The 27,908-nt window shown below is 38.5% G+C and overlaps 1 protein-coding gene across 1 annotated transcript in view; it reads left to right on the top strand.

Annotated features, from left to right (window-relative positions):
- The window catches only part of THSD7B (thrombospondin type 1 domain containing 7B), a 970,494-nt gene that overhangs the window by 894,343 nt on the left and 48,243 nt on the right, over positions 1-27,908 (top strand). The window contains exons 18-19 of the mRNA XM_070476270.1: positions 24,135-24,276; positions 25,983-26,098. Of these exons, the coding sequence (XP_070332371.1) occupies positions 24,135-24,276; positions 25,983-26,098 (258 nt within the window). The remainder of the gene's footprint in view (positions 1-24,134; positions 24,277-25,982; positions 26,099-27,908) is intronic.

Here is a 27,908-nt window from a genome sequence, read left to right as displayed (position 1 = left end):
CCAACTTTTTAAAATAATGAAATATAAAATGTAATTTTTAAAATGACTTAATTTTTCATTGATCTTTCTAAGATATCTTCACTATCAATGATATTTCATTATTATGATGACTTGTATTAGCTTTAGTACCAAACAACTATGTATTAATGGTTTTGAATTCAGTTTTGTGATCTATATTCCATTTTACTTGTGATTTTTATTCCATCCAAAATGTATATTTCATGTACAAGAAGAAAAAGCCATGTTTTCACTTTGAATTTTAAACATATGCTTACAGTACATGACGGTTATCCTACAAATCCTTCTTTGCATCATTTCAATCCCCCAGGTTGGTTATATGGGGGGAAAATGCAGAAAAGTAATTTCCCCTATGATTCATCGGGCTTCCCTGATGGCGCAGATGGTAAAGAATCTGCCTGCAATGTGGGAGACCTGGGTTTGATCCCTGGGTTGGGAAGATCCCCAGGAGGAGGGAATGGCAATCCACTCCAGTATTCTTGCTTGGAGAATTCCATGGACAGAGGCTACAGTCCATGGGATCGCAAAGAGTCAGACATGACCAGGCAACTAACACTTTCTCTCACATGTACACTACAGCATTGATTGCCAGGGAACCTGTCCATAAAATGGTGTGTCTGATGGGTCTTAATGGACAGAGAGACCTCTTGCTGATTTCTGTACACAACTCAGCTTTTATAAATTTATGTGTTCCTCTCCAAATCTTAACTTTCTTTCCATTTTGGTTATAATAGACATATACCTTGAAAAATCCCTATGAATAATTCTTAAGGATGAAATGTGTTTAACTATTTTAGATGTATCATATCCTATTAGTATTCATTAATTTTTCATATTTGTAGTGTTTTTTTTAAGTTTTAAAATACCACATTCATTATATGATAGAAATAGAGAAAAAGATAGGACCTGTAGATAGAAATGCTGATGTTTTTACCTTAAAATTAGTTTATAATTACAGATTTTGTGGAGGCCATAGTCCCCTCCCCTAAATTTTTTTTGCAGTTCCAGGAGATGCCCAGATAAAATGCAATTTGGTTGCATGTCTTATTTTTGAGTTCCTAATTTCCATGTGGAAAGGCAAGTGTGAGGTACATAGCAATGCTATATGAACAATTATAGGGAATAAGTCTGAGATTTAGAAACAGCCCAAATTCACTGTTTTCTTTCCTTTGTGTTTCCCTTCTTAAGATTGGTACTTCGGGCAAGTTATTTAACCCCAGTTGGAATAGTAGTGCACATCTAAGAAGTGAGAGTGAGGACGGATATGTGTAAATCATTTAGCACAGTGTCTAGAATAGAAGTACAAAAATGAACTGTAAATATTACATGAATACCAATATTAAGTGCCTTCTCTGTGCCGAATGCTATGGTAGGCATTGGGATTATGGCAATGAAGGTTCCTTGTCCTCATGGAACCTCCAGCCTAATGAGGAGCACAGACAATCCCTAATCAATTTCAAAAGAGTAGAAGATGTTAATAGGGAAAAAGTAAAATGTGTCATGAGAGCATATGATGGCACATTTTCTAAACCCAGGAAGGATTGGGTTAGTTTTCCGAGGAGAGACTATTCATACGAAACCTCAGAGATGAGTAAGCGTGAGTTAGTCAAAGGAGAGTAGAGGAGTGAAGGGAAAAGATGGGGAGGAAGAAAAGGTTCAGTGTGAGTGGAAAGCCTGGAGCGATGTGTGACTAGAAAGAACAAACCCAGATCAGAATCCCGTGTGGACGCCCCCTATGTGTTAGCTCCATGTCCAGAACTGAATAACACCACTTCCTCTAGTAAACCAACTAACTTTGGCTACCCAAGTATAAGAGGAAAGGGGTCCAATACTCACTGGTGGGAGAGGCAAAAATGAAGAGTGAGGTCTCGGACACATTCTAGATGCAATGATGAATCTCTTTGGTTTATGGTGGGGACTGAAAATGGAATGGGTCACAAAGAGTAAAACTAAAATAACACAGAACTGGCTCTCATTTTGTTTTCTGGGACCCAGCACTCCTACACTATTGGCAGAGACCAAAACTTTTGTCCTGGTATTCCAGACAGCAACCTGGGGCCTATTACAGGCCAGGAGCCCCAGTGCAGTTTATTCCTTATTCTGACTGGTCTTTTTATTTGAATGGTTGGGGTTTAAAAGTAAACAGAGGTGAGCATCACATGGAAAATTTTTGAGAAGGGGAAAAGGAAAGAAAGGAAAAGGAGAGTGATTGAGATTAGGAGTTTATCCGCCCTCATCAAATAGGAGTTGCCACCTCTGGGTGCCTTAGAGATGGCTATGAGGTCGACTTTATTTTTTGATTTATTTAGTTACTTGGCCATGTCATGTGGCTTGTATGGTCTTAGTTCCCTGACCAGAGGCCAGACTTGGGCCTTCAGTAATGAGAGTGTGGAATCTTAACCGCTGGACCACTAAGGAATTCCCTGAAGCTTTCTGTATGTCATTCATAAATGTCTCCTGAACACTGATGTGCCAGTGCCATTTATAATTCTCTCTTATTAAAAAAAAATTATTTAGAGATATTTTAAATTTAAGGGAAATTCACATCAGTTTTTGTTAGCCACCTATGTTTTATTAACTTTCTCTGCTCCCCTCCACACACATATACACACATATGAAAAAATAATGTTTTATATGTATGCACACACACACACACTATTATTAGTTCTGAACCATTTGAGGATATGTTGAAGGCATGCCCCTCTACCCCATAATATTGTTAATTTGGCATGCATTTCCTAAGTACATTTTCTAGCACAATACAGAATAGTCAAGCAATTCAGGAATATGCATTGATGCAATAGTAATCTCTAGATAATATCTAGGTCATATTCCCATGTTCTCAATGGCCCAAATAATGCCCTCTGTAGTATTTATATTCCTTTCATTACAGGCTCCAGACCACATTGCATTCAGTAGTCACAGCTCTTAAGTGTCTTTCATCTTTCATTGTTTTTCATGACTTTGGAAGTATTTTGACTTGTGTTTGTACCATTCTCCTTTTTTCATTTCCAAGCTCCAACAACAATATAAACAGGTGACAGCCTCAGATTCTCCAATTGGATGTGCCACACATCACTCATATGTTCTAAGGCCTCTGATTGGATGATAAATAAGTACCTTCACAAGTTGTTAGTGTCATAAAATATCAAGCAAAAGGACTAGGTGTGGTTATCTCTGTCCATTATAAAGAAAAATCTCCTGCTATTTTTGTGTCATCCTAACATCCTCTTAGCAATAGGCCAGCAAAGCCTTACCAGGAACTTACATCATCCAATGATATCATAGGTTCTGCCCTGCTCTTGACAGTCCCATTATACTGAGACATGTGTCTGGCACTCTTTCCAATTAACTCCCTAAATCTGATGAGGGATCCCCTAGACTAGGAACATCTTTCATGAACCATGGGCTCCTCCAAGGCAGGAAGGAAGCCTTAGTCATAGTCCCGTCCCTCACTTGACGATCTCATTCTGCAGTCTGTGATTTATCCTGCTTTCTGGGAGGCTTCTCAGCTATAATAATGCTTCCCAGGTGACGTTACTGGTAAAGAACCCGCCTGCCAATGCAGGAAACATAAGAGACATGGGTTCGATTCCTGAAACAGGAAGATACCCTGGAGGAGGGCATGGCAACCCACTCCAGTATTCTTGTCTGGAGAATCCAATGAGCCTGTGGGATACAGTCCATGGGGTCGCATAGAGTCAGACATGTCTGAAGCAACTTAGCACACATGCCCACATGAACTGGAATTCCTTGTGTCTGTTCTGTCTCTCCTTTCCATCTCTAATTACCATTGTCCATACTAAATGTTTTCCAGGTCAAAATAAATAGCAGTCACAATAACCATAATCTCAGAAGAGCTCTGTGATGCACTGTTTTACCCACTCTCCCTACCTCAACATGGTCAAAAGTTCAGTCACTCAGTCATATCCGAGTCTTTGTGACCTCATGAACCAGAGCATGACAGGCCTCCCTGTCCATCAGCAATTCCCAGAATTCATCCAAACCCATGTCCATCGAGTCAGTGATGCCATCCAACCATCTCATTGTGGTGTCCCCTTCTCCTCTTGCCCTCAATCTTTCCCAGCATCAGGGTCTTTTCCAATGAGTCAGCTCTTTGCATCAGGTGGCCAAAGGATTGGTGTTTCAGCTTCAAAATCAGTCCTTCCAATGAACACCCAGGACTGATCTCCTTTAGGATGGACTGGTTGGATCTCCTTGTAGTCCAAGGGACTCTCATGAGTCTTCTCCAATGCCACAGTTCAAAAGCATCAATTCTTCGTCACTCAGCTTTCTTTATGGTCCAACTCTCACATCCATACATGACTACTGGAAAAACCATAGCCTTGACTAGACAGACCATTGTTGACAAAGTAATGTCTCTGCTTTTTAATATACTGTCTAGGTTGGTCATAACTTTCCTTCCAAGGAATAAGTGTCTTTTAATTTCATGGCTGCAATCACTATCTGCAGTGATTTTGGAGTCCCAAAAACTAAAGTCAGCCACTGTTTCCACTGTTTCCCCATCTATTTCCCATGAGGTGATGGGACCAGATGCCATGACCTTAGTTTTCTGAATGTTGAGCCTTAAGCACACTTTTTCACTCTCCTCTTTCATTTTCATCTAGAGGCTCTTTAGTTCTTCTTCACTTTCTGCCATAAGGGTGGTGCCATCTGCATATCTGAGTTTATTGATATTTCTCCCAGAAATCTTGATTCCAGCTTATGCTACTTCCAGCCCAGCGTTTCTCATGATATACTCTGCATATAAGTTAAATAAGCAGGGTGATAATAAACACCCTTGACGTACTCCTTTTCCTATTTGGAAGCAGTCTGTTGTTCCATGTCCAGTTCTAATTGTTGCTTCCTGATCTGCATACAGGTTTCTCAAGAGGCAGGTCAGGTGGTCTGGTATGCCCATCTCTTTCAGAATTTTCCACAGTTTATTGTGATCCACACAAAGGCTTTGGCATAGTCAATAAAGCAGAAATAGATGTTTTTCTGGAACTCTCTTGTTTTTTTGATGATCCAGCAGATGTTGGCAATTTGATCTCCGGTTCCTCTGCCTTTTCTAAAACCAGCTTGAACATCTGGAAGTTCACAGTTCACATAGTGTTGAAGCCTGGCTTAGAGAATTTTGAGCATTACTTTACTAGCATGTGAGATGAGTGCAATTGTATAGTTTGAGCATTCTTGGCATTGCCTTTCTTTGGGATTGGAATGAAAACTGACCTTTTCCAGTCCTGTGGCCACTGCTGAGTTTTCCAAATTTGCTGGCATATTGCATGCAGCATTTTCACAGCATCATCTTTCAGGATTTGAAATAGCTCAACTGGAATTCCATCACCTCCACTAGCTTTGTTCATAGTGATGCTTCTTAATGCCCACTTGACTTCACATTCCAGGATGTCTGACTCTAGGTGAGTGATCACACCATTGTGATTATATGGGTCATGAAGATCTTTTTTGTTCAGTTCTTATGTGTATTCTTGCCACCTCTTCTTAATATCTTCTGCTTCTGTTAGGTCCACACCATATTGAGCCCATCTTTCCATGAAATGTTCCCGTGGTATCTCTAATTTTCTTGAAGAGATCTCTAGTCTTTCCCATTCTGTTGTTTTCCTCTATTTCTTTGCACTGATCACTGAGGAAGGCTTTCTTATCTTTCCTTTCTATTCTTTGGAACTCTGCATTCAAATGAGTATATCTTTTCTTTTCTCCTTTGATTTTTGCTTCTCTTCTTTTCACAGCTATTTGTAAGTCCTCCTCAGACAGCCATTTTGTTTTTGTTGCATTTCTTTTCCATGGGGATGGTCTTGATCCCTGTCTCCTGTACAATGTCACGAACCTCCATCCATAGTTCATCAGGTACTCTATCAGATCTAGTCCCTTAAATCTATTTCTCACTTCCACTGTATATTCATAAGGCATTTTATTTAGGTTATACCTGAATAGTCTAGTGGTTTTCCCCACTTTCTTCAATTTCAGTCTGAATTTGGCAATAAGGAGTTCATGATCTGAGCCACAGTCAGCTCCTGGTCTTGTTTTTGCTGACTGTATAAAGCTTCTCCATCTTTGGCTGCAAAGAATATAATCAGTCTGATTTCAGTGTTGACCATCTAGTGATGTCCATGTGCAGAGTCTTCTCTTGTGTTGTTGGAAGAGGGTGTTTGCTATGACCAGAGCGTTCTCTTTGCAAAACTCTATTAGCTTTTGCCCTGCTTCATTCTGTACTCTAAGGCCAAATTTGCCTGTTACACCAGGTGTTTCTTGACTTCCTACTTTTGTATTCCTGTCCACTATTATGAAAAGGAAGTCTTTTTTTGGGTGTTAGCTCTATAAGATCTTGTAGGTCTTCATGGAACCATTCAACTTCAGCTTCTTCTGCATTACTGGTTGGGGCATAAACTTGGATTACTGTGATACTGAATGGTTTGCCTTGGAAACGAACAGAGATCATTCTGTGATTTTTAAGATTGCATCCAAGTACTGCATTTTGGAATCTTTTGTTGACTTTGATGGCTACTCCTTTTCTTCTAAGGGATTCCTGCCCACAGAAGTAGATATAATGGTCATATGAGTTAAATGTCGACGTTCACTCTTGCCAGCTCCTGCTTGACCACTTCCAATTTGCCTTAATTCATGGTCCTAGCATTCTAGGTTCCTATGCAATATTGCTCTTTACAGCATTAGAATTTGCTTCTATCACCAGTCACATCCACAACTGGGTGTTGTTTTTGCTTTGGCTCCATCCCTTCATTCTTTCTGGAGTTATTTCTCCACTGATCTCCAGTAGCATATTGGGCACCTACTGACCTGGGGAGTTCCTCTTTCAGTGTCCTATCTTTTTGCCTTCTCATACTGTTCATGGGTTTCTCAAGGGAAGAATACTGAATTGGTTTGCCATTCCCTTCTCCAGTGGGCCACATTCTGTCAGACCTCTCCACCATGACCCGGCGGTCTTGGGTGGCCACACATACCCTGCTCGTGGTCGACAAGCACTGCTGCTTTACAAGTAGACCAGTTGAAGGTAGGCGCAAAGTAGCCCTCATAGATTCAAATCCTGGTTTGAGTGCCTACTATAAGGTTGTTTTTTGATTTGGGATTCAGTTTCATCATCTGTAAAAGCACACATATTCAAAGCACACCTGGATTATCGGGAGACTGAAGGACTTTATGGGATAATCCTCACAGAATATTCACCACTATGCTAGGTGTGTGTTCACAGCATAAAATGGTGGTGGTTGTTATTATTTCTGAGATAATGAGACGCATCCAAAATATAGTCTCAGTTTCTCTTCTTCTTATCCATTTAATCTCTCAAAAGACAAGAAGAAGCTATAAGAGGCTATTCTGCTTTACGTAGGCTTGCAGGTCTTGTGGGACCCCTCAAATATAGGGTAAAGTATCAGAATAAATAGAGAAATCATTGTAGGGCCCAAAAATCCAACCCGTGGCCCTTTTGGTTGACCAGTAATTTAGTTTACAGTATTTTAATTTCTGATCAGGTTTGCTGTGATGTCATCATAAACATTCCTTTGTTGTATGCTATCTTTTGACCTGTGCAAAATACAATAATAGAGTTCACTGCACTTGCAAAATCTGAAATTTCCAGAAACTCAGAACACTTACATTCATTAGTTCCATTTAACTCATTAAATATCACAAACTCCTGAAGAGATAAATGTGACCAGTGTTTTTTCTTTTTTAATTTGAACCAATGAGAAGGTCAGAGTGCCCTTGCAGGAGTTAGGTTGTCATTAGTACACTGTTTGTGGAAATCTGTTTATTGAGTATTATGGACCTGGGGAAATTCCAGGTATTGGAAATATCAGTAATCAATGAGACTATCTCGTGGCTTTGATTTGCATTTCTGTGATGATTAGTGATGTTGAACACCTTTTCATATGCCTGTTGACCATCTGGATTTCCTCTTTAGGAAAATGTCTATTCAGTTCCTCTGTCCATTTTTTAAATGGGTTTTTATTTTTTAATGTAAACTTACATTCTAATAGAGGGGAGGGAGATGATTAAAAACAAGCAAAACACATAAACAGCACCTAGAGGCTGTAAGTCAGAAAGAGAAAAACACATATCATATATTAACACATATATATGGAATCTGGAAAAATGGCACTGATGAACCTATTTGCAGGGCAGGAATAGAGACACAGACATAGAGAATGGACTTGCAGACATGACGTGGGCGGCAGTGGGAAGGCGAGCATGGGACAAACTCAGAGAGCAGCTCTGACGTTTATACCTTGCCAGGTGTAAAATACACAGGTGGTGGGAAGATGCTGTATAGCAGAGGGAACTTGGCTTGGGGCTCCGCTATGACTAGAGGAGTGGATGGGAGTGTGGGGAAAGGCTCCAGAGGGAAGGATATATGTGCATATATATAGCTGACTCATGTCATTGTACAGCACAAACTAACACACCATTGTAAAGCAGTTATGCTCCATTAAACACACACACACACACACACACACACACACAAAACCACTGGCTTATTATATGGCATATCAGTTAGTAGTAAGTGATATGGAGGGGGAAAAAGACAAAAAGTGATGTGGAGGAGTTGCTGATATGTTTATGTAGCCTGGTCAAAGAAGTCCTCTCAAATTTGAGCAGGGGCCTGAAGAAAGTAAGGGAGCAAATCCTACAGGTGCAGGAGGGAGAACGTTGCAGGCAGAGAGAAGAGCAAGGTCAAAAGCCCAGAGACCAGGAGTGCCTGGAGCTGTCCGGGAATACCCAGGAGGCTGAAGTGGTGACTGAGGCAGGGAACAAAGAGCACAGAGGCTTTGAGCACTCACAGGCAGTGCGGACAGACTGGGGAGGGCTTTGTAGACCCTGAAAAGGACTTGGTTTTCAAGCTAAGTTGGGAAACCATTGAGGAGAAGAGTTACGTGATCTAACTTCCATTATTTTAAAAGGATACTTCTGGCCCCAGAATTGGACATGATCTCCAGAATGGGAAGGGAAGACTCAGATGGGAGGTCATTTGTTATCATCCAAGTGAAAAGTGATGGTGACTTTGACCAGGATAAAATTGGTGCAAATAGTGAGAAGCTGCTAGAACATGGGTTTTACTTTGAAGTTAGAGCTGAAAGGATCTGCTCAAGGTATGGTTGTATGATGTAAGGAAAATAAGAATCAAAGATCACTCCAGAGTTTTTGACCTGAGCCTCTGGATGGCTGGAGTGACCATTAAGAGGTAGGAAGGATTAGAGAAAGATGTTGGGGTATGGGAAAATGAGGAGTCTGTTATTTTGTACACAGAGAATTCAAGCTGGCTTGAGGACAGTGGCTTTCAAACTACAGAGTGTATCAGAACCACCTGAAGGGCTTCTTAAAAGACACGCTGCTGAACCCCACCCCTGTAGTTGTTGGGAATTTCCCCCCAGAAATTTTTATGGGATGCATAAATTGCATTTCTAGCAAGTGTCCAGGTGATGCTGATGCTGCAGGTCTTGGGACCACATGTGGAGAACCACTCCTCTGGTATTGGGTGCATCTGCAGAAGAGGTTGGCTCAGGTCAAGAGAATGCCCAGATAGTTAAATGAGAGGAATTCCATCACAGGTGCTGGACTGTTCTTTGTGTCTTACTGTGGGAGTACCCCCTTAGAGCTAAGATCACAGTGTATTAGTTTATGCCTAAATGAGGAACAACAGTTTCTGAGTGCTGATCCTACTTTTTATTATGTCACAAAGACCCCTGTGAAAGTGAGTACTCTGAATGGAATTGCTATTCCAGTACATAAAGAGTTAACCTAGGCACTTACTTCACTCTCCCCTCGCTGGGTATAATTTATCCATCTAGACTACAAGCACCAACCAACACCACCACCGCCATCTGCCCCCTCCCTCCCCCCGCCCACCGTGCCTGTTTCCTATGGAGAAGGATACGTTTAAGAAATTAAGTTTTTACTTTCAGGTTTACATTTAAGAATCATATTGTGCTTTTTAAAAATTTCATGTTGGAGCACAGTGTTGTGTTATTTGATCTCATACAATAAATGTGGGTTCTCTAGATACAAACTTAATTTAATAATTGTTTTATCCTGAAATTAATCCTGTATTTAAAGAAGAAAAAAGTTTTTGTGATAAAGAAAAATATTGTGGAAATAAAAATATAATGAACATTCACCCCTTTAAAAAAGTTATAGTTCATATTTACAAAATAAAAACTACATGCCTATGGCTTCCTTGGAAATAAAAATGTAATGAACATTCACCCCTTTAAAAAAGTTACAGTTCATATTTGCAAAATAAAAACAACATGCCTATGGCTTCCTTGGTGGCTCAGATGGTAAAGAGTCTGCCTGCAAGGCGGGAAACCAGGATTGGGAAGATACTCTAGAGGAGGGCATGGTAAGCCACTCCAGTATTCTTGCCTGGAGAATCCCCATGGACAGAGGAGTCTGGCGGGCTACAGTTCAGGGGGTTGCAGAGTCAGCCACAACTGAAATGACTAAGCACATATAATAAAAACAACAGTTTTTCAATAATATCCATGACAGGCTATTTAATAGACAAGCTATTTTTATAACCATTTTTCTTAGATCAGTGGCTTCTAAATATTTTTGACCATGGCACATAGTAAGAAATACATTTTATGTCACAAATGATCATGTCACTTACTTATGGAGACATATATATGCATATATAGAGACAGAGGGGGAGAGAGAGATTTATATATAGATACAGATATAAATACCTGAAATGTTCCATGAAATCATTTTCACTCTGAATATATGACAGATATTTCCCATGCTAGGCTTTATAGTTTAGAAAGTGCTGACTTTGACCCACTGAACTAAGAACATAGTCCACATGGGCTGTGTGATAACACATTTTGGGAAACATGAACTTGCAGATTTAAAGACATAAATGAATGGCAAGTTCTTGATAAATTACAAGATTATTAATTTATTATCTATAGGAATCAATTATTATCCTTAAGAACTCCTCTAGTAAGATTTTTTTTTTTTCCCATTCTATGCAGCTTGTGGAATCTTAGTTCTTTAACAAAGGGATTGAACTCAGGCCCTCAGCAGTGAAAGCCTAGAGTCCTAACAACTGGCTGCTGCTGCTGCCAAGTCGCTTCAGTCACGTCCGACTCTGTGTGACCCTACAGATGGGGCCCACCAGTCTCCTCTGTCCCTGGGATTCTCCAGGCAAGAACACTGGAGTGGGTTGCCATTTCTTTCCCCAATGCATGCATGCATGCAAAGTCGCTTCAGTCATGTCCAACTCTGTGCGACCCCATGGACAGCAGCCCACCAGGCTCCTCTGTCTACAGGATTCTCCTGACAAGGATACTGGAGTGGGTTGCCATTTCCTTCTCCCCATAACCACTGGACCACCAGGGAATTCCCTCCATTCACTTTAAACAAATAGTTTTTGAGAATACATTAAATGCAAGGCACTGCACCAATGAATAAAACATCATCTCAGGGAGGATTTTGCTTTTATGCTTTGGATTTCTAAGAGCTCATGCCTTGTCTCCCCAAGAGATTTATATTTTACAAGAACATCTTAAGGTTTTAGAAGGAAGTATAGTTATTTCATCCTCCCTATAAAACAAAAGTGTTTACTAAATTTGCCTCTGAGGAAATTAAGTGTATTGACTTAACCAGGTTTAAGCCAAGATTTCAACCCCATCAGTCCAACAGTATGTGTTAAGTCATTTCAGTTGTGTCCAACTCTTTGTGACCCTATGGTCTGCAGCCTGCCAGGCTTCTCTGTCCATGGGATTCTCCAAGCAAGAATATTGGAGTGGGTTGCTGTGCCCTCCCTGGGAGATCTTCCCAATCTAGGGATTGAACCCACATCTCTTACATTTCCTTCATTGGCAGGTGGATTCTCTACCACGAGAGCCACCGGGGAAGCCCAATGTATAGTATGATAATAGATAATTTGGAAACGCAAATAACCCCAAATTGTAGCTCATCAAATGGAATGCAATGTTATTTCTCTCCCAGCAAACACTCCTAAGTAGGATTTGCTGGTGGGGAAAGGACACTCTCTGCTCCATACAGTCATCCTGGGATGCAGGCTACTAGATTGTCTGCCATCTTCAAGCTTGGCTTTCAAAACCATTCTACTCATCACCATCCCTGCTCCCTGTAGGGTGAAGAGCATGAAGGACACATGTGGGAGGTTTTAGGGTGAGAGGCGGAGTGTCACACATAGCCTCCCATTTACCTTTCATTTATCAGAGCTCAGTTACCTAGTCACACCCACCTGCAAGGAAAGCTGGGTAATATGGTCCAGTCCTGTGCCCTGGAAGAAAGGAGAGAATAGATTTTGATGACTTAACAACAGTGTTACAAAAATCCTTCTTTAGGACCATTTAGCTCAATATTTCCAAAATGGATTTGATTATGAATCTCTTTTTTCTCAGCCCCTATGAATGCACTGTAGAATATAACATACTTTGGGAAAAACTGCCATCAGGAGACTATGAAATCCCATAATGAAAATAAACCTAAATTTCCCAGAATGATAGGAGATATTTTTTAAAACTTTTTTAAATGTTAATTTAAAAAAATTATTGGGCTATAGTTGATTTATAATATTGTGTTAGTTTCAGGAGTATAGCAAAGTGAATCAATTACACATAAACATATATCCACTCTTTTTTAGATTCTCTTCCCATATAGGTCATTACAGGGAATTGAGTAGAGTTCCCTCTGCTATACGGCAGGCACTTATTTAGTTATCTGTTATATATATATATATATATATATATATATATATATATATGTATGTATGTATGTATATAGTGTATGTACAGTTTTAGTCATTCAGTTGTGTCCAACCCTTTGCAACCCCATGAATTGTAGCCCATCAGTCTCCTCTGCCCATGGAATTCTCCAGGCAGGAATACTGGAGTGGGCTACCATTTCCTTCTCCAAATACAGAAAACCATGTAAAACAAATTGTACAGTTTAGTTACCAGGCGAACATTGTTGAAACAGCCACCCAGGTTAGGAAATAGAAACTTGCCAGCGACTCACAAAGGACTTCACAGGTTATATCCTCCTCACTCTCTTAAAATTAAATTCTGTAAAGACTTCTATGATAATCTTTTTTCTTACTTTCCTTTAGATCTGTAGTCTGAGTGGGCTAGCCATTAAGTAAAGCCTGGTTTTACATATGCCTTTATATCTCTTTTAACCTAGCTTCTTTTGTTGCTTTCTTTTTTTCTTCCCAGCAATTTACTGGTAAGGAAATGGGTCACCTTTTCTACTGAATTTCCTAGTATGTCTCTTAAATTGCATACTTGTTTAGGGCAGAAATAAATGCAAAAGAAACTAAAGAGACCATAGCAAAAATTAACAAAGCTAAAAGCTGGTTTTTTGAAAAAATTAACAAAATTGACAAACCATTAGCAAGACTCATTAAGAAACAAAGGGAGAAGAACCAAATTAACAAAATTAGAAATGAAAATGGAGAGATCACAACAGACAACACTGAAATACAAAGGATCATAAGAGACTACTACCAGCAGCTCTATGCCAATAAAATGGACAACTTGGAAGAAATGGACAAGTTCTTAGAGAAGTATAACTTTCCAAAACTGAACCAGGAAGAAATAGAAGATCTTAACAAAACCATCACAAGCAAGGAAATCGAAACTGTAATCAGAAATCTTCCAGCAAACAAAAGCCCAGGACCAGATGGCTTCACAGCTGAATTCTACCAAAAATTTAGAGAAGAGCTAACACCTATCTTACTCAAACTCTTCCAGAAAATTGCAGAAGAAGGTAGACTTCCAAACTCATTCTATGAGGCCACCATCACCCTAATTCCAAAACCAGACAAAGATGCCACAAAAAAAGAAAACTACAGGCCAATATCGCTGATGAACATAGATGCAAAAATCCTTAACAAAATTCTAGCAAACAGAATCCAACAACATATTAAAAAAATCATTCATCATGACCAAGTGGGCTTTATCCCAGGAATGCAAGGATTCTTTAATATCCGCAAATCAATCAATGTAATACACCACATTAACAAATTGAAAGATAAAAACCATATGATTATCTCAATAGATGCAGAAAAAGCCTTTGACAAAATTCAACATCCATTTATGATTAAAACTCTCCAGAAAGCAGGAATAGAAGGAACATACCTCAACATAATAAAAGCTATATATGACAAACCCACAGCAAGCATCACCCTCAATGGTGAAAAATTGAAAGCATTTCCCCTGAAATCAGGAACAAGACAAGGGTGCCCACTCTCACCACTACTATTCAACATAGTTTTGGAAGTTTTGGCCACAGCAATCAGGGCAGAAAAAGAAGTAAAAGGAATCCAGATAGGAAAAGAAGAAGTGAAACTCTCGCTGTTTGCAGATGACATGATCCTCTACATAGAAAACCCTAAAGACTCTACCAGAAAATTACTAGAGCTAATCAATGAATACAGTCAAGTTGCAGGATATAAAATTAACACACAGAAATCTCTTGCATTCCTATACACTAACAATGAGAAAACAGAAAGAGAAATTAAGGAAACAATACCATTCACCATTGCAACAAAAAGAATAAAATACTTAGGAGTATATCTACCTAAAGAAACAAAAGACCTATACATAGAAAACTATAAAACACTGATGAAAGAAATCAAAGAGGACACAAATAGATGGAGAAATATACCATGTTCATGGATTGGAAGAATCAATATTGTCAAAATGGCTATACTACCCAAAGTAATCTATAGATTCAATGCAATCCCTATCAAACTACCAACAGTATTTTTCACAGAACTAGAACAAATAATTTCACAATTTGTATGGAAATACAAAAAACCTCGAATAGCCAAAGTAATCCTGAGAAAGAAGAATGGAACTGGAGGAATCAATCTGCCTGACTTCAGACTCTACTACAAAGCCACAGTCATCAAGACAGTATGGTACTGGCACAAAGACAGAAATATAGATCAATGGAACAGAATAGAAAGCCCAGAGATAAGTCCACGAACCTATGGTCACCTTATCTTCGACAAAGGAGGCAAGGATATACAATGGAAAAAAGATAACCTCTTTAACAAGTGGTGCTGGGAAAACTGGTCAACCACCTGTAAAAGAATGAAACTAGAACACTTTCTAACACCATACACAAAAATAAACTCAAAATGGATTAAAGATCTAAATGTAAGACCAGAAACTATCAAACTCCTAGAGGAGAACATAGGCAAAACACTCTCCGACATAAATCACAGCAGGATCCTCTATGACCCACATCCCAGAATTTCAGAAATAAAAGCAAAAATAAACAAATGGGACCTAATGAAACTTAAAAGCTTTTGCACAACAAAGGAAACTATAAGCAAGGTGAAAAGACAGCCCTCAGATTGGGAGAAAATAATAGCAAATGAAGCAACAGACAAAGGATTAATCTCAAAAATATACAAGCAACTCCTCCAGCTCAACTCCAGAAAAATAAATGACCCAATCAAAAAATGGGCCAAAGAACTCAACAGACATTTCTCCAAGGAAGACATACAGATGGCTAACAAACACATGAAAAGATGCTCAACATCACTCATTATCAGAGAAATGCAAATCAAAACCACAATGAGGTACCATTATACGCCAGTCAGGATGGCTGCTATCCAAAAGTCTACAAGCAATAAATGCTGGAGAGGGTGTGGAGAAAAGGGAACCCTCTTACACTGTTGGTGGGAATGCAAATTAGTACAGCCACTATGGAAAACAGTGTGGAGATTTCTTAAAAAGCTGGAAATAGAACTGCCATATGACCCAGCAATCCCACTTCTGGGCATACACACCAAGGAAACCAGATCTGAAAGAGACACGTGCACCCCAATGTTCATCGCAGCACTGTTTATAATAGCCAGGACATGGAAGCAACCCAGATGCCCATCAGCAGACGAATGGATGAGGAAGCTGTGGTACATATACACCATGGAATATTACTCAGCCATTAAAAAGAATTCATTTGAATCACTTCTAATGAGATGGATGAAACTGGAGCCCATTATACAGAGCGAAGTAAGCCAGAAAGATAAAGACCATTACAGTATACTAACACATATATATGGACTTTAGAAAGATGGTAACGATAACCCTATATGCAAAACAGAAAAAGAGACTCAGATGTATGGAACAGACTTGTGGACTCTGGGAGAAGGCAAGGGTGGGATGTTTCAGGAGAACAGCATTGAAACATGTGTATTATCTAGGGTAAAACGGATAACCAGCTCAGGTTGGGTACATGAGACAAGTGCTCGGGCCTGGTGCACTGGGAAGACCCAGAGGGATCGGGTGGAGAGGGAGGTGGGAGGGGGGACTGGGAAGGGGAATACATGTAAATCCATGGCTAATTCATATCAATGTATAACAAAAACTACTGTAATGATGTAAAGTAATTAGCCTCCAACTAATAAAAATTTAAAAAAAAAAAAAAAAAAAATTGCATACTTGTGGTGAAGTTTAACATGTTCCTCTGTCCTTAAATTTCCCATAAATTGGGAATTGCATGCAGAGGCTCAATCATATTCATGTCTTTGGCAAGGCTCCTTCATAGAAGATGTGCTCTTTCTCAGGAGGCACATAATGTATGGCTATAGCTTTTTATGTGCTTGGCTAACATCGATGGTCAAAACTTAAACTCTCTATCATTTAGGAAACACAAAATGGCAAACTTCCAATTCTATTATCCTTTCTCATTTACTGGTGGGAGCACTACTATAAGGAGAAATGTTTGCCCCAACTGATATTTAATCATCTACTGCTCTATTATGTATAGAAAAGGCAAGAAAAATACTTATTCACCTTTTATTTACCAGTTTTCACAATGAGGAGTTGTTTACCTAGCATCTTTGATTATATGTGACTATTTTTGTATCATAATGAAATCATAGATTTAAATAAATTTGATATATTTTAACCATTTTCAATTATCACCTATATCAATGCTCAGGTTGTCCTAGTTGTAGTGTTTTTTAAATTTGTTCTATGAACACTTTAGTAAAGACACTGGTGGCCTATGTTAGCCTCCTTGTTATCCACTATGGTGAGATGTTTCAGGCTTATTTTATACATTTTCTTTGCCAGACTTAGAATCAGCTGTTTCTCTCTAAAAATCCCTGGCTTGGGGAACACATGTAAATCCGTGGCTGATTCATGTCAATGTATGGCAAAAACCACTGCAATATTGTAAAGTAATTAGCCTCCAACTAATAAAAACAAATGAAAAAAAAAAAAAAATCCCTGGCTTCTTTTAGTGGAAATGACTCTTTGGTGCCACAAGAAGAACTTCAGGGATACTGAACTTACTGGGTTCCACAGCTGCTAGACCATTTCAGTGAGTGCAATTTTGAAATATATGCTATTATTTCCTTTATTTTGAAGAGGAAATACTTTTTGAGTTCATGTTGATGAACTAAAGGTATTTACTTAAGTTTTGTCTTACATCTATATCTCATTTATTTTATACTAACAATCCACTTTTTCAAAGATACTGGAGATAGAATATTTCATAATTATACATTTGCTGTATTCCATGTAACATAGAAAATAGTCCCTCTACTACACCAACATGAGTTAAAATGTAATAAAACTTAAAATGGTCATATCTTTTACATAGGTTCTCTCATTCTTTAACATTTGTATTTTATCTGTGTTTTATTTATGTGTTCTTTCATATTTTGTCACTTCCAAAATGACCAACCACTTATTTTTTAAACAAGAGTTTTTATCTGCTTTTTATGCATGTCTTTTTCTGCAGTTTCTTATCTATAGAGATATTATTCTTTCATCCACTTTTTCCTCTTAACACCATTTTGTGGGACTTGAATTTGATTTCTATCTCCACTTATTTTTCTGGGAAATAAACCTTTATGAACTTTTAGAAGCAATTGTGATTGAGGCTTGTTTCTACCTAATTTCATTTTCATGGTCCAGGGTTCTCTGCTTTTGTTTGTTTGCTTTGAGTGGTCACACATTTAGCAGATTCATGAAATTTACTGGATCTGTTTTCCTTCCAGCTTCGTTTACTGGCCCTTTCTTTTCCTTCACTGCTAGTCCTCTTGTTCTGAGCAATTTGGAAACTCTTCCCACCCGTTTCTTTTCAGCACAGAAAATTGTCCTGGAAGGCAGTTTTGACTTACAGTGTTGAGAGTTCACTGGACTCAGGTTTCATCAGCCCCCAGAACCTCTCCATGGATTCTTTATATTTGGTTGCTTTTGGAGTATGCAAAAGCCTCCTACTCCATGGTTTAGTTTTCCAGTTTGGTGTTTGGGGGTATACCAGACACCCCATTTTTACCTTCTCCTTTCCCCTGCTGGATGCTGATATCACACAGGTTCTGTAACTTTAGTCCTTGGTCCCCTCCTATTCAAATTTTGAAGTTTGTGAGGACAAGTTGTCATTAATTTTACTGAGCAGATGGTTGGTCTATATGGTTTTGATTTTTCTCTCCTTGTTGCACTGTGATATGCAAAAAACTTTCTTTTTTCCACTTCTGAAACCATTTTCTCAGAATCTCTGAGGAAGTTTCCTTACATAGTATTGATATTAGTATTTGGCATCTTTTATCCCACTTTTTCAAAAAAAACAAGACTCAACTTCATAGCATATATATTCCTTTTTTGTCTCATGAAAGATAAAGAGCTAATTAGCTAAATGGAGAGACCATCTCAGAATTATTAGAATTTTCCATTCTGTAACAGAATAAAAACCTTGGATTTCAATATCTGATGAAAGCTGACAAGGCCAGGCCGTGGGGATTCATGCTTATCTCCAGATAAGAAATTTAAAGAGTGAGTTAAATTCACAAGTACCTGGACTTATGCCAGGTTTTGTTAAATTATCATTGTTAATATTAATAGTTTAGTGTTAGAAAAATACCAAATTATATATTCTTCACTGGATTTATTTAGGATATAGCATCCAAGGTATCTTTTATTTTTATATGGGTAAATTAAAACTCATTTACTGTTATAATTTATCAATTTAAAAGTAGATTCTATTATTCTGGAAGCTATCATTTGGATTTTATGGGAAAAGTGTGGGAAGGAGAGAAAATATTATATTGTCTTTTTATCAAGAAAGCAAACCTATGGATAAACCTTATATTTAGGCAATGTGATCACTGTCCAGGGTTAACCATTTGTCGCTAAGGCAGCTTACAAAAATCTAGTCTTATTACCCAGGAAGAAGCAAATTATCCTACACCAAACATTCATTATTTAGTTTTTAGGATAACCAAACATTATCCTACACCAAACATTTATTATCTACATACTGTTGTCAGAGACAAAACAAGGCTCTCAATGTCCAAGAAAATTAAGACACACATTCTCCAACTAGCCCATGGGAAGGAATGCACACATATCAATACAAGTACAGTGGAAATGTTTACTTGATAAGGTGATTCCACTTCAGTTCAGTTCACTCACTCAGTCATGTCCAACTCTTTGTGACCCCATGAACCACAGCATGCCAGGCCTCCCTATCCATCACCAACTCCCGAAGTTCACCCAAAACCATGTCCATTGAGTCAGTGATGCCATGCAACCATCTCATCCTCTGTCATCCCCTTCTCCTCCTGCCCTCAATCTTTCCCAGCATCAGGGAAAGACTGACTCTTTTCAAATGAGTCAGCTCTTCACATCAGGGGGCCAAAGTATTGGAGTTTCAGCTTCAGCATCATCTTCTACTTATAAGGGTGCAAATAAATCAATGGAGGCTCACAGAGGGAATATCTGATTTAATTTTGACAGATGAATACAAATATTCAGGTCAGGCCCAGGGATACAGGCCTCACTGCTAAGAAAGAAAAACGTTTAAAGGTGCAATATTATAATGTAAGATTAAACTTTAAGCTAAGTGCAGGTTTTCAAAGTTTAAAAACCTAAACTCATAAAAGGACTTATATACCAGATACTACTGGTTTTTAGTGGTCATCTCCTTCCCTAGTAAATAAACTTTAGCTATCTAAGTTTGTCCTTTATAATGAGACTGGTTTTAAGTTGACTTGGGGTTAGTTATCCACACATGACATTCTCACTTCTCTATTTAGGAAGTTGACAGTGTCTTCTTATGAATACTCTAGGGGAGAGGAGATTCAGGTTTATGTTTGAAGAGTTTTGATCCAATAAAGAAATCATCTAGATATAAGGCTCCTTTGTCATCCATTTTTTTCTTAGCCAACCTCCATCTGTCTTGTGACCTAGTCATTACTTTATGAACTTCCTATAAAGAGCGAACAGGGAGAAAAGAATGAGGAGACACACTAATTCATCTCAGTTGTTAGCAGTGCTAGGGCAATTTTTATAAGGTAGACTATACAGATACCATCTGAGATTAGATTGGATTGTGTTTGTGGATTTCATTCACCTTCTTTGCCTGTTTCTCTGGATAGCGTTAGTGAGAGAGTTAGCCACAGTGCTGGTTTTCAGTATAATAATTTCTAGAGAGTGATCATTAAACTCTACATGGTTAAGAATGATAATCAGAGAGTATCATCTTAAAATCATATGTAGCAGACATAGAGACTGATAAGAGTGTGAGGTATGAGGGAAGGTACTAGTGGAGGTGATGGAATTCCAGTGGAGCTATTTCAAATCCTGAAAGATGATGCTGTGAAAGTGCTGCACTCAATATGCCAGCAAATCTGGAAAACTCAGCAGTGGCCACAGGACTGGAAAAGGTCAGTTTTCATCCAATCACAAAGAAATGCATTGCCAAAGAGTGTTCAAACTACCGCACAATTGCACTCATCTCACACGCTAGTAAAATAATGCTTAAAATTCTCCAAGCCAGGCTTCAGCAATGCATGAACTGTGAACTTCCAGATGTCCAAGCTGGTTTTAGAAAAGGCAGAGGAGCAAGAGATCAAATTGTCAACATCCACTGGATTATCAAAAAAGCAAAAGAGTTCCAGAAAAACATCTATTTCTGCTTTATTGACTATGCCAAAGCCTTCGACAGTGTAGATCACAATAAAATGTGGAAAATTCTGAAGGAGATGGGAATACCAGACCACCTGACCTGCCTTTTGAGAAACCTGTATGCAGGTCAAGAAGCAACAGTTAGAACTGGACATGGAACAACAGACTGGTTCTAAATAGGAAAAGGAGTGCATCAAGGCTGTATATTGTCACCCTGCTCATTTAACTTATATGCAGAGTACATCATGAGAAATGCTGGGCTGGAAGTAGCACAAGCTGGAATCAAGATTGCCGGGAGAAATGTCAATAACCTCAGATATGCAGATGACACCACCCTTATGGCAGAAAGTGAAGAACTACTGAAGGGCCTCTTGATGAAAGTGAAAGAGGAGAGTGAAAAAGTTGGCTTAAAGCTCAACATTCAGAAAACTAAGATCATGGCATCCAGTCCCATCACTTCATGGCAAATAGATGGGGAAACAGTGTCTGACTTTATTTTTTGGGGCTCCAAAATCACTGCAGATGGTGATTGCAGCAATGAAATTAAAAGACGCTTGACTTCCCTGTGGCTCAGATGGTAAAGTGTCTGCCTACAATGCAGGAGACCTGGGTTCAATCCCTGGGTCAGGAAGATCTCCTGGAGAAGGAAATGGCAACCCACTCAGTATTCTTGCCTGGAAAATCCCATGGACGGAGGAGCCTGGTAGGGCTACAGTCCATGGGGTCACAAAGAGTTGGACATGACTGAGTGACTTCACTTCACTCCTTGGAAGGAAAGTTATGACCAGCCTAGAGAGCATATTAAAAAGCAGAGACGTTACTTTGCCAACAAAGGTCCATCTAGTCAAGGCTATGGTTTTCCCAGTGGTCATGTATGGGTGTGAGAGTTGGACTATAAAGAAAGCTGAGCACCAAAGAATTGATGTTTTTGAACTGTGGTGTTGGAGAAGACTCTTGAGAGTCCCTTGGACTGCAAGGAGATCCAACCAGTCCATCCTAAAGGATATCAATCCTGGATGTTCATTGGAAGGACTGATGTTGAAACTGAAACTCCAATACTTTGGCCACCTTATGCGGAGAGCTTACTCATTTGAAAAGACCCTGATACTGGGAGGGATTGAGGGCAGGAGGAGAAGGGGACGACAGAGTGTGAGATGGCACCACTGACTCAATGGACATGTGTTTGGGTGGACTCCCGGAGTTGGTGATGGACAGGGAGGCCTGGCGTGCTGCGGTTCATGGGGTCACAAAGAGTCAGACATGACTGAGCGACTGAACTGAACTGAACTCTTAAAGACTACCAAATTATGACCCTGCCCCTTTCTCACCCAGGTCTAGATGAAGAACTAAGATATAGAGTATATAAGTGAACTGTTCAAGGTTACATGATTTGAATTGTGTGTGCATGTTTTCATGTTTGTAATTTTCTCTTTTATTTCATGCTTTAGACTAAGCAAGTTCATAAATCCTTACACACATTCACCTTGTTCAATCATTGAATTTATAAGGTAGAAAAGTAGTAGAACACTAATAGGAGTAACTTTTAAGATGCTTTCATTTTCTTTCAGTGGTAAATCATTTAAGTTATCATTCCTTCTCATGAGAACAATCAAATTAATTGCTGAATTAATAGTAAATTATTTGTAAGCATTAGCATGGGATTCCTTTGCAGATAATTAAGAATAATTACCTGGTTTCAATGGCCCTTCTTGATCATCTAGAGGCAATTTCATATAATTAAAATGTAAAAATACTTTATAAGTATTGACAGATTATCCAACTATAAAGTCACATAAATAGTAAATGTGTTTCAATGGCTCCAAACATTTGAAAATAGAAGAGAATTTTGTAGCATTTTTCTATGTATTTCAGTGTATTGTAACATTATCATTTTGCTTAGCAGGCAAAATTAAGTTTACAGGTTGTGTTCTTGCTATAGTATCTGAAAAGGTAAAGGAATAAAAGTTTTAAAAATCCCAAATATGGCAGTGATGGTTTGATGACATGAATTCAGAGACTTTTCTCTTTCCTGTGGTTTAAACACCTATGTGCCTCTAGATTTCTGGATCTGAATTATGCTCTCTTCACCACATACAATGGTGTTACCTGAACAACCACTGGGTCAAATATATACCAGAATTTTCAGCAAGTGACACAGGAAGTAGAAATCATGATCTGTTATGTCCTCAAAGAATTTATAAAGAAAAGGAGGAGATGGAGTAATAAAGAAACAGAGAATGATCACATAAAGGCAGATGTAACATATACATTTATGTTTGGAATGAAATACTGTATAGTAATTCTTGAACATGGGTGGAAGTTTGCTTAGGAAGGAAGAGAAGAACTTGTCATTATTAAAAGAAAGACTGTCAATGATGAAGTCTTGATTAGTGTGCTGAAGAAGAAGTAGGAGGAGGATAGGATATAGGACATGGGGAAGGAGATTATTCTAATAGGGAGAGCTTCTGATGGTCCTCTGTGAGTAGAGTAGATGGATGACAGGTGGCAGGCAGGTTTACCTGGCTCAAGAATGTCATATGAATTGAGGCGATAAGAGGACATGTAGACCCATAAGTAAAATGATTTTTGTGGGAGATTTTTGAAGTTCCTATTTATACATTTATTTTGCTGAAAGGGCAACAGCATGAAGTGACTAATCTTCTATGGATGAGAGGGCCTCCAAAATAAGAGGAAAGTTTTGTTATATTGGCAATATTGATTTCATAATTCCCTCTCTTTGTTCTGCTTTTAAAAAATATTTTCTCATTAAAGTGTTCTGTGTGGTTATTTCTTTGGGGCTAGACTACCCGGAGGCAGAAGGGACATTGTCTTCCTTTTCTCATTCATTTATACATTCAAAATGCATGCATCTCTTGCTACATGGCAAATGGATTTGAGAGTACAGAGTGTGTTCAGTGGGTAAAAATGGTCCCCACGTGCCGAATTATTCATCATAATGTAGAACAAGAAAGAGTTGTCAGGTAGAAAAACCAGAAACTACTTACATTGAATCCCATAATGACTTTATTTTCTAAATATTCTGTTTCATACTGTCTTCAATAGTCTCTTCCCTGTAGGTGTTGCACATGTGCCTCTATGTATACAGATAAGCACATTCAGTTTATCAACAAACACATGAGTTCCTTTCTAACTCTGTCTGCTCTTTGATTTTCACAGTCGTGTGATCCTCACACGACGCAGAGAAGAACCCGTCACCTGCTGAGGCCCTCCGTGAGCTCGAGGACGTGTGCTGAAGACTCACAGGTGCGGCCCTGCCTCCTCAATGAAAATTGCTTCCAGTTCCAGTACAATCTAACAGGTATGGCTGTAAACCACAGACCACAGAATCAGGCTGTCCTAGAATGCAGCTCTTTCATGGCTTTCATTATTTCAAGAAACTAAAGCTTGTGATGTACTTGCTCTACGGGGCTCACCAAGGATAAATGGTAGACCTGACTGGACAGGGATATTCTAGAGACCCCCTTATTCAGACACAGCGTAGCACTGTTTTCAGTGTCTGAAACTAAAGGACTGTATAATTCCATTGATCTGTCTCTGCAGCAGTGATACACGGAATGCCATGAAATGCAGAATCAGGCTAAGTCTCAGCATTGGCTTCAGTACTGATAACCAAGTGGCCAGCTGCCTGAAGGGGCAAAACAGTTGCCTTTTTCTGAAACAAATTTTCCACTGAGGTCACAGTGGCACTACTGAGATTTCTCATGTAGAAAGCCTCTAGTAAATTCCGTGAGACGGTCTTTATAGGTGAGAGTTGACCTGTTGTGTTTGTCCTTTTTCTTTCATGAAACGTCCTTTAGATCATTAGTTTTCATACTAATTTTCCAAAAATACAACAAAATTTGCTTTACTGAAAAAACATGTCTTTAAAATGCTGATTTTGCTATACATGGACTAGCTCTTCCTATTTAACTTTTAGATCATCTACCAAATATGAAAAATCTTCTTAGAGAGCTTCTCACTGTATATGATTGAGGATCTCTTTTTCTACCCACACTAAAATAAAATGTTTTAAAAGAATTAGTTATGGGATGATTTATTCTAACTCTTGCTGTTGAGTTTGTAATACAGTTAGCCAAATTTTTTTTTCCATTTATTTTTATTAGTTGGAGGCTAATTACTTTACATCATTGCAGTAGTTCTTGTCATACATTGAAATGAATTAGCCATGGATTTACATGTATTCCCCATCCCAGTCCCCCCTCCCACCTCCCTCTCCACCCGATCCCTCTGGGTCTTCCCAGTGCACCAGGCCCGAGCACTTGTCTCATGCACCCAACCTGGGCTGGTGATCTGTTTCACCCTAGATAATATACATGTTTCGATGCTGTTCTCTTGAAACATCCCACCCTCGCCTTCTCCCAGAGTCCACAAGTCTGTTCTATACATCTGAGTCTCTTTTTCTGTTTACCATCTTTCTAAATTCCATATATATGTGTTAGTGTACTGTAATTACAGTTAGACAAATTTAAAAAACCTTCTCTCATGAGAGAATAATTTTATTAAAGTGAGAGTTTTCAAAATGGCCCTTTTCATCATGACTTCTTTCCCTTTTTGGTTACCTTTCTTGGCTCCACTGTACCAAATATACCAAATGGTTTAAATAATTATATTTATTCATTGAAAATATCTTCAAGTTGATATCACAGACTAGCATCATTTCTGTATTTTCTTTTCTTTCTCAATTACACCCAGCAAATAGATGATTCCAAACTGGTTGTCCTTTGTGCTTAGTTTTTTTTTCCTTTTCCTACCTCAGCCAACTATGAGATGATTTCTATAAACTATTTGGCTTCTGACTTCAAGAAAGCAAATTCACTTCTATTTGGTGATCTGATTGATTATTTTGTAATTAAAGAATTGCATAATGCTTAATGAAGCCACATAGAAATGGTTTTAGGATTCTGTGTACACTATTCTCCACCAATGCAGAGAATCAAAGGTTTGTTGTCTTTTGCTCACATGGTCATAACTTTGAAACTCACTGTGGCCACCCTATGCTCGTAGAGTGGAGCATATGCCAGCTGAGTGAAAATGCAACCTGTGGGCAAGGCATCAGGACCCGCCTTCTGAGCTGTGTGCGCAGTGATGGCAAACCCGTTGCCATGGACGAATGCGAGCAGGTAAGTTGTGTGTGTTTGTACCCCACACCCATGGCTTTGTTTATTTATTTTTTTAAAAGTGGTCTGCAACCTTCACAGTGCTCACTATAAATGACCCTCCCAATTTCTTCTCATCACAGCTTAGGTTCAATTAGAGTAAGAGGCACTAGTATTATACAGTTACATCTCACAAGTTTGAACTTAGTTAAAATGACAGGAAAGGTCATTTTGTATTGGAGAAATGGGTTCATTAAAAATATAGTTCTTCATTATTTCTAAGAACTTAGTTAGATGTACTTGCTTGCCAACTAACAATTGACATCAATTGACTCTAAAATCGATTCTTGGTATGGGGCAGATGATTCAATTTGCCTAAGTAGGAAACACTGTCCCTTGCATGTAAGATGCACAGTGATACTTGCTGTTAGAATACTCTGCTAATTTGCTTAGCAAATTTTTGCGAGGTAATAAACACAGTGCATTTTTCTTCTTAAAATAAACTAAATGTCTCTCTATCAAGTTGGGTAGAGTTGGTGGGTTTTGAATTTTTGTAATTTTATATTTTTCCCCATCACAAAATATGTGAAATTTGGACAAAAGCTATAATCAGATCTCTTCCCAAAAAGTTGACATTTCCTCCCCAACATATAAGTGAAAAAATGCACTATGATGGCAGTTTAGAAACAAAGATGACCATATGCTATCACATTATAAGAATCACTAAAACAATCTTTGGAATAATTGGAAATGTGTGGGGTCAGTGAACTCAGGTTTCACGGGAATGTCTTTAGCAAACTGGCAAAATAAAAGTTGTCTCATTCTCCTTAGGTAAGTAGAGTCCACAAGTGAAAATTAAAATTATCAGAACAAAACCTCCTCACCGATCCTGAGTTAACTTTTTAACTCAGTTAATTATTAACTGAGTTAATAATTAAGTATTACCATAATATCTTTTCAACCAACAGTATCACCATGGACCAACAGTACCCCTAAAACTAGACCATGTAAAATCAGATGTTCCTTTTAATGAAATTCTGAGACTGGTTAATACAGAATTCTCTCTAACAAGTGTCAGTGATTTATTCTAACATTTTGTTTCATCTCCCTATCAAGACTGTTGTCTGCTTCAAGAAAAATAAATCACCAACCTACAACAACTCAAATAAGTCGAAAATGTACATTTAGTGTACATAGTAAATCTTTCCTTTTGATATAAAAGCAGTATAAACTATTCATTGATAGAAAAATTAGTTTCTCTTCTTTCCAAATACCACATGTTCAACAAATATTTAAAGTCCCAAATTATTAACCTAAACAGAATACCCACATATCTCAGATGGATCAAAGATCTTATGTGGTCATTTCTAGTTTGCCCATGTAGTAAGTGATCATGCTGTAATCAATAATTTTAGCTCAGTATGGACATTGCTAACATTTAACATATATTGAATGTTAGCATTTTCCTCAATCACACAATGTGCAATTCCTAAAACTGAATATTTTGGTATTCTTTCTGTGTCTCTTGGATGATTTACTCTTTCACTAAGACCTCTTCTACACTGGCCATTAGAAAATGTGTGATTTTGCCTAGATGTGGGTTTAAGAGAGGACAAGAGGAAAAGAAATGGTATCATTAACTTTTCCTTTGATTAAGATCATGTTTATGTTTTTAGCTAGTCAGTCTTTTTGTGAACTTTAGATGGGCTGTTGATTTCAGTTTTATTCTTCTACTTACTGCTTAGCCTAGGTTGCTGTTAGTTTGAGCTCTCTATATACTGCTGGTCTATCCAGAGGGCAAGATGCCTGAATTTAGCACTGAGGCATCCCTCTG

This window comes from Odocoileus virginianus, chromosome 13 (genome assembly GCF_023699985.2).
Source record: "Odocoileus virginianus isolate 20LAN1187 ecotype Illinois chromosome 13, Ovbor_1.2, whole genome shotgun sequence".
Classification (NCBI taxonomy): Eukaryota; Metazoa; Chordata; class Mammalia; order Artiodactyla; family Cervidae; genus Odocoileus; species Odocoileus virginianus.
Note: the sequence above shows the minus strand (reverse complement) of the source record. Positions and strands in the feature narration are given on the sequence as shown.